The sequence below is a fragment of the Notolepis coatsorum genome (genome assembly GCF_963971535.1).
Source record: "Notolepis coatsorum genome assembly, chromosome: 18".
Lineage (NCBI taxonomy): Eukaryota > Metazoa > Chordata > Actinopteri > Aulopiformes > Paralepididae > Notolepis > Notolepis coatsorum.
The window spans coordinates 98,658,041-98,665,019 of NC_140182.1; the positions used below are offsets into that span (position 1 = coordinate 98,658,041).

At 43.7% G+C, this 6,979-nt stretch overlaps 1 protein-coding gene across 1 annotated transcript in view; it reads left to right on the forward strand.

The window, feature by feature from the left end:
* rassf9 (Ras association domain family member 9) overlaps nucleotides 1–2,754 on the forward strand; it is an 11,832-nt gene extending 9,078 nt beyond the window's left edge. Inside the window, exon 2 of the mRNA XM_084335337.1 lies at nucleotides 174–2,754. Within this exon, the coding sequence (XP_084191463.1) occupies nucleotides 174–1,446 (1,273 nt within the window). The 3' untranslated portion in view covers nucleotides 1,447–2,754. The remainder of the gene's footprint in view (nucleotides 1–173) is intronic.
* The last annotated feature ends 4,225 nt before the right edge of the window (nucleotides 2,755–6,979 follow it).

Sequence of the window (6,979 nt, forward strand, 5' to 3'; positions counted from 1 at the left end):
TTGAGTGAGGTTTTCTGCCCATTGGCCTAATGGAACACCATTGACGGAGGGTCAGATGTATTGTGTGATATCTGTCCTCGTGTTCTAAATCATGATTTGTGTGATTTTGATACATTTCTAATTACATTTCATTCCCAACACAAATCTCAAAGATCCTCTTTGTCTCTCCTCAGGACAAAAGATGTAGAGCCTGTTCCAGGGAAGGAGATCCAGGTGACGGTGTGTAACGAGGAGAAGGTGGTCTGTGGGGTGACGAAGCACACAACCTGCGCTGACATGGTCCAGGCCTTACTGGAGGACAACAGGGCTGTCCCAGAGAGCAAGCGTCTGCTGCACGGGGATCCCAAAGACTTCTGTCTGGTGGAACGCTGGAAGGGGTTTGAGAGAGCCTTGCCTCCTCTCACCCGCATCCTCCGGCTCTGGAGCGCTTGGGGTGACCAGAGACCCCTCATCCAGTTTGTTTTGGTCAAGACCAGCGATTTTGTGCCTCAGGCGGGAAAGAAGGGCCTGAAATCCAAGGGCAACAAGCCGAAGCGGCTGGAACAGGGTCCCGGCCAGTACTCCCAGTCCCTGCCTGTGGAGAGGCAGAAGCGCTTGGTAAAGAAAGCTTTCCGGAAGCTCGAGAAACTCCACAAAGAGACCAAGAGCTCCGCGGGAGCAGAGGAGGTGGACAAGATGGTGCAGCTGATTCTCACTCAGGACCACACCATCCGGGAGCAGATCCAGCGCATGAGGGACCTGGACGGGGAGATCGAGCGCTTCGAGCTGCAGGCGGAGACGGAAGGAGAGGCCGCCGGTTCACCGGCTCAGCGTCGTAGTAGCCAGAGTCTCGACGGCCACACCGAGGAGCAACTGCAGGAGTTCCTGTTCACTAGCGACGGGGTGGAGCAGCTGGAGACGCAGGTGCAGAGGCACCGAGAGCTCATCCTCCAGCTGTCTCGGGACATTGATGGCGAGCTGATGAATGCCAACTTAGAGTGGCCTCAGACGCACGACGAGGACGCTCAACAGCAAGGAGCCGCAGCGGCGCCTGGGAGCTTCTCTGAGAGTGACTCACTGTTCTACACCACAGAACTGGAGACCTTGCAGTCCGAGCTAAAACACAGCCTGTACACTGGTGTGTCCCTTCATGCCCAAACTGCTGAGCTAGACAAGGAGCTTAAGTACTATGATGCTACATTGGTTTCCAAGGACCAGGAGTGCTGGCAGCTGGCTTCCCAGCTGAGCTCAATGCAGGTGGGGGACAGCATGCAGGAAAAGTCCTGTCCTGGTGCTCTGAAAGGCCAGCTTCGCTGTAGCGTTTCACAGGCAGTGAAACTCAAACACAGCCTGTCCCCTACAGACGTCACAGACACAGACTCAGACACTGGGATTAGCTCCACACACAGTCAGGACTCACTGTCACCCTGTCTCGACTTCCCTCCCCCGCTGGACACAGACGTTTGAACAGCACCTCACACGTAGTCTCCACTAAATTGACCCAGCTTTATAATGCACTAACCTGGCACACTATATTGCTATTAAATCAAGGCTGGATTTCCCAAGGCCCAGGCCCAGATAGTTACATTGACTATAGCCTATGGGCTTATTGTTTATAATGTATGGTAATTGTGGTGATTATAGACTACGTGCTCTGTTGAAAGTCGTTAAAGAGGCATTTGGAGAGCCAATGTTTTTTAACCTGAAACCTATCGTTCTGTTGATGAAAGGAGGACATGTGAAACTGACATAAAACATACTTGTTCTGTGTCTCGGGAACTCTGGGAGGCACAACTTGAGGAAATAGTGTCTGCAGTTCACTAGAAGTCTGCCCTCCTCTGGGTGACGTCATCTAGAGGAGTTTCTCAGGGGGCCGAGTGGCAGAGCTCTCAAGACACAGAAGACGTTGTTTTATGTATCAGTATCACATCACACACTCTCCTCACAACAGAACGATAGGAATCAGGTAAAAAAAAAAAGCCAAATGCCCCATTAACATTTTTATGACACTGCGATTCGTAACACCCACTTAAAATGCTACTATCAATGTTTTATATTAAAACAAGCAGCAAATTGTTGTGGATGTAGAATTTAGGCATTGTTTAGAGAATCTGTCTTGACCTTCTTCTGTAAATAAGCTACTGTTATACTACACGATTGACATTTTGACACATGCACAGTTTTTTACAATTACAAAGAAGATTTGAGAAAAATCTTAATTTAACACATAATTGTATTAGACAAATGAATTAATGCATTACACAATGGCTTATTCTTCTCTTAAGCAAATTCCATGTGTTCATGCCACACTCTACTTGAGCGAGCAGTCTGTGGAAGTCTATTTGATTCTATCATCTAAGTCAAGTCAACTGATGTTGACCACAGTTGCTATAGTTTAGACATTTTGTCAGCGAGGAAAAGTTCAGCTTTATGCCGACGTTTCCTATTAGCAACCAGATACGGTTGCTCTATGTCCAACATTTTGCCGCAACATTATTGCCGCCTAAAGCCACCTCAGTTTGGCATGGCACGGTGGTTGCTAGCAGTTTCAATGCAGTTACTGTACTTTTATTCTTTGCTCATTGATTACTTTCACGTTGCTTGTGATCATACACAGAACCCATTTAACATAAACACACTCTGCCTTGTATAATGTATTTGGTCTACCGATGTCTTAAGAAGCCTACTTTTGAACAAAGTGAATGCTGTTTTAGCTGGAGAAAAAAAGTAAAATGTACATTATTTTTCACTTCCACAATAAAGACCTTGTAATACTGTAAATGTCTCAAAGAGTAGTCGCAGCCATCCACCACTTATGTATCACATAGGAGGTATCACCTACAGGTATGTATGAAGTATCACAGGCCTACAGGCTGTACCCAGACTTACTACTTTTAATTCAGTCCCTCTAGAGTCTAAAACATTAAAAACACGTTGCCAACTACGCCATTGCCCCAGGAAATGCTAATGTTGAGCACACAAGCAAATCTACAGTAAGTTGCAGAACCACAGCATTGGAATTCATATAATACGCAAAGCACCGCGTCGCCAGAGAGAAATGACACCTGCCATAGCACCTCTCTACTGCACTGCACCATATAATCAAGTAAGATGGTCGGTAGGCGAGGCACAAACAACAGTAAGCAGTCTCTTCTCTTGTCAAGGCATTGCTGACAGAGTAACACTTTGTACTCAGGGCAGAGAAGGGCCGATGGAAAAGCAGGGGATATCTATTTCACACACTAATTGCTTGCTTTGCCCCCTTCTCGCTAAGCCCCTGAGCAGCTCCAGCAAGCATGAAAGGCCAGGAATCTTGAATGTGAACAACCTTGCAGCGGTACCTCGCTCTTGTTGAAGGAGCAGGTTTCTTAAGGAATGCATGGTGCTCATCGTGTTCTCAGCACCGTGGAGAGCCAGGCGCTGCTTGGCACCTGATTAGAACAAATTGTCGTTTTCTGAATTGCCCTTCTTATGTAAATGTATCCTGCTGTTGGAGGACATTTTGGAGGGAAAATACAATATCGTAATTAATTAGTATCTGATGAATTCCCTCTTGTTCTCCTGGAGGCTGATGCTTGTTCCTTTGATTTGCTGTCTGATGAGGTGCAGACATCAGACTGTATTCATGCAAGTCTTGCCTAAAGAGACATTCGGCGCAGCTTGTGGTATAGGCTAGAGAGTCTGGACAACAGGCTGCCGGCTTTGCAAGACTATATAATACCTGCTGTAGACGCCAAGGTGTCAGGTGAGGGAGGCTGACTTACATGTCTAACTCCTCCATCTACCGCCAATCAGCAATTCAAAGGCTGCCAGCTCTCAAGTGTGTTTGCAAACAGCAATAATTACATGGACCAAAATGACAATTAGGCTGACCACAAACCTCTTTTCTGTCCACGGCTGGTATTAGCGTTCACAGTTACCATTGGCCAATTTGAGTAAACAATAATTAGCATCGGCTGTGCTTCGCCTTCTAGGAATAAACGCTGCAAGGATGAAAATAATGCTCATATTCCAAATGTTTCAGTACAATGTCTTAACTCAGCAAAAGCTACCTCCACCCACGAAAATAGTCCAGTAGATCGGAAATTAGTGTAAATCTCCCTGAAGATGTGGAAACTGCCTCTGGGTGGTATCCCAAAAACGTTTTTTTAAATTAACATTTTAAATGTCTTACTGTGAATCTTCTCACTCGTAGACTACTTACAGTATGTAGGTACTGTATAGTACCTAATTGAACTTGAACTTGGTAAGTGCCTTTTGTTTTGACGTTTCGTGGAATGATTTTCAACTCGCACAAAAAATCAATACCCCACTAAAACATGATCACAAACCCTACCTCAGTATATAACTGTTTTTAATTTAAAACATGATCACAAACCTCCCTACCTCAGTATCCAACTGTTTTTAATTTAAAACATGATCACAAACCTCCCTACCCCTGTATCTAACTGTTCTTAATTTGATATCTTTCTTTGTTTTCTTTCTCTTTTTATCTGTGTTTTTGTCCTATTCAAGCGCCTCAATGTCCATTCCGAGGATAAATAAAGGTTTCAATCAATCAACAGTAAGTCAGGAAGAGGCTTGGCCCATACAAGCTCAAAAAGCCACACAATCACTAGTTATTATGATGGTGTGTTTGATCAAGCTGTGGACAGTTTACACATTCACACTTAATTAGCACTGTTTTGGGGATATTTCATAATTAAAAATCAGCTTGTCATTGCTGAAAGTAATTTCAATTGACAGATTAGCAACTGGAAAAGGTATTTCTATGCACTAGACACTTTAGACATGTCCATGGCACATTGTTGCATTTAGTTGCCAAACAATATTGAATGGCTACAAGATTTGATCCAAAGCCACCTGCAGTGAGCTCTATTCGTTGACATTTGGTGACATTTCAAGATAATTATTCCATTAAAATGTTTTGACCAACGTACAAGAAGTCAAAGATCATGCTCATGATAACAAATGTCATCGTAGCTCCACTTTTCCGGCCGATTTTGGGATTCACGAACGGCTCCTTCTCGGGGATTCACTCGTAAGAGCAGGATTTGCGAGCGAGGAAGAGCAGTCATAAGTCGGACAGACTTGTGTGCGCTGTGTTTATTTGGAAGGAATCATGGTGATTGCGTTCACGTCAATTCTACAGACATCCATGGAATTAAATAATTATAATAATAATAAATACGACAATATTTGTATGATAAAAAAATTACTTTTTACAATTACAGTCATGCCTCAACGACGCATCGTGATGTCAGAAAATAAATAAAAGCACTACAACACTGAAAATGACAGTGGGTAAATAAATAAGAACTAAACCCAATCGTGTGGATATAGCTATAGTGGAATAATAATATTCCATTAATACTCCTGGCCACCTGCCTCAGCGCACACACGGTGGGACGCTTGACTATGAAACCTCAAGTGACTGCGGACATGCTGCTGAGTCCGGTCCGCTCACAGTACGCCCGACTCTGTGGGAGCCTTTACTACTATAGGGCAGCGCATACAGTATCTGCAATCTCCTAATAAAACAAGTCATTAGAATAATATAAGCCTACTGTTCATTCATTACACACGTAGGCTATACAGTATATACAGTACAGTGTGTGTGTGTGAGGCAGGTGGCCAGGAGCATGCAACAAGACGGTATACATATGGAATATCAATAGTCTATTCCACTATAGCATAGCTATAGTGTGCTGTATAATGACAATACATTTGAATCTAATTTCATTTTGATCCGTCGCAAATTCCTTCCACGCTACCTGTTGAATCACAGATGTAATGCTGACCCCCTCGCTTCCATTTTGCACCCGGCCCTGGCCTTATAAGGAGCTGGTGGGCGTGTGTGTATGCAAATTCAGGTGTACGAAAACACGCTTCCAGTTTGAGAATGAGTGACGTACTTCATTCAGGGGATCGCAGCTGCGATCATTTTGGAAACTTAACAGGCGCCCCCAAAATTGGCCATTTTAGTTTTCATTTTTGAGCACTGCATACTTTCTTTGCAAACCAAAATACTATACTTTATACTTATATCACATGCATGAGCTGGGTCTCTTTTGAAAGATGACATTCTGAAGTTTCTGATACAATAAGGAAAACTCAGTGCTTTAGTGCTAATGGAATAGAGTAACATAGGTCTGAACTTGAGTTGTAGAAAAACTTGTTACTCACGTTTTTCTGTAGTAGTTAGTGGTCCAGAAGTAGTAATTCCCCCAAAAAAAACACCCGAGATCCATAGCCTATGAGTACATGTCCAAATTTCATAAAGATCCGTTCAGAAATGAGTGATTAGAAGTGATTTTGGTAAACTGTGTACAAAAGTAAAGCTCTCATAGACTTCAATTCATTCTGCGGTTTTTCTCTTCCTGTTTTTTTCCTTTCTCTTTTTGTTTTTTATACATACCCAGCTGGGGTATCATTGGAAAGCCACACTCATTGGCTACAACCCTGTCCAATCATTTTCGAGATCGCCCAATGATTGACGGAACTAGAGCCCCAAGAGTCGGGAGTAGTATTTGCACAATACCGTGTACTTCGCGCACGCCTCACATATCGGCATGTAACTCGAGAACCTCTGAACGGATTTTGTCACCTGAAAGGGCTATCGACAGGCAACAAATTCGATATTCGATATATTGTATTAAAAAATATGCACAACCGAGCCACTAGAGGTCGCCAAAGTGCCTGTGGGCAAATTGTCCTCAAGAGGGCCCACCTGATAAGAGGTAAAATAACCTCTCCACGCGTTGATGAATCCGGGGGTAACTGTCGTAGGTTTTTTCTTACAAACTTCCAACAAGGTTGTCGTAAGAGGAAACTTACGACAATGTTGGTGAATGAGGTCCATTGTCCCTTATGAAAAGGTATCATGGTAGTTTGATGATATTTTCAGTTTTACCATGGTACCATGGTACTAATTTAGCATAGCCTAAATATGGCCAAACATTTTTGAAATCCCATGATACCTCTCTAATGTAGCAAATGT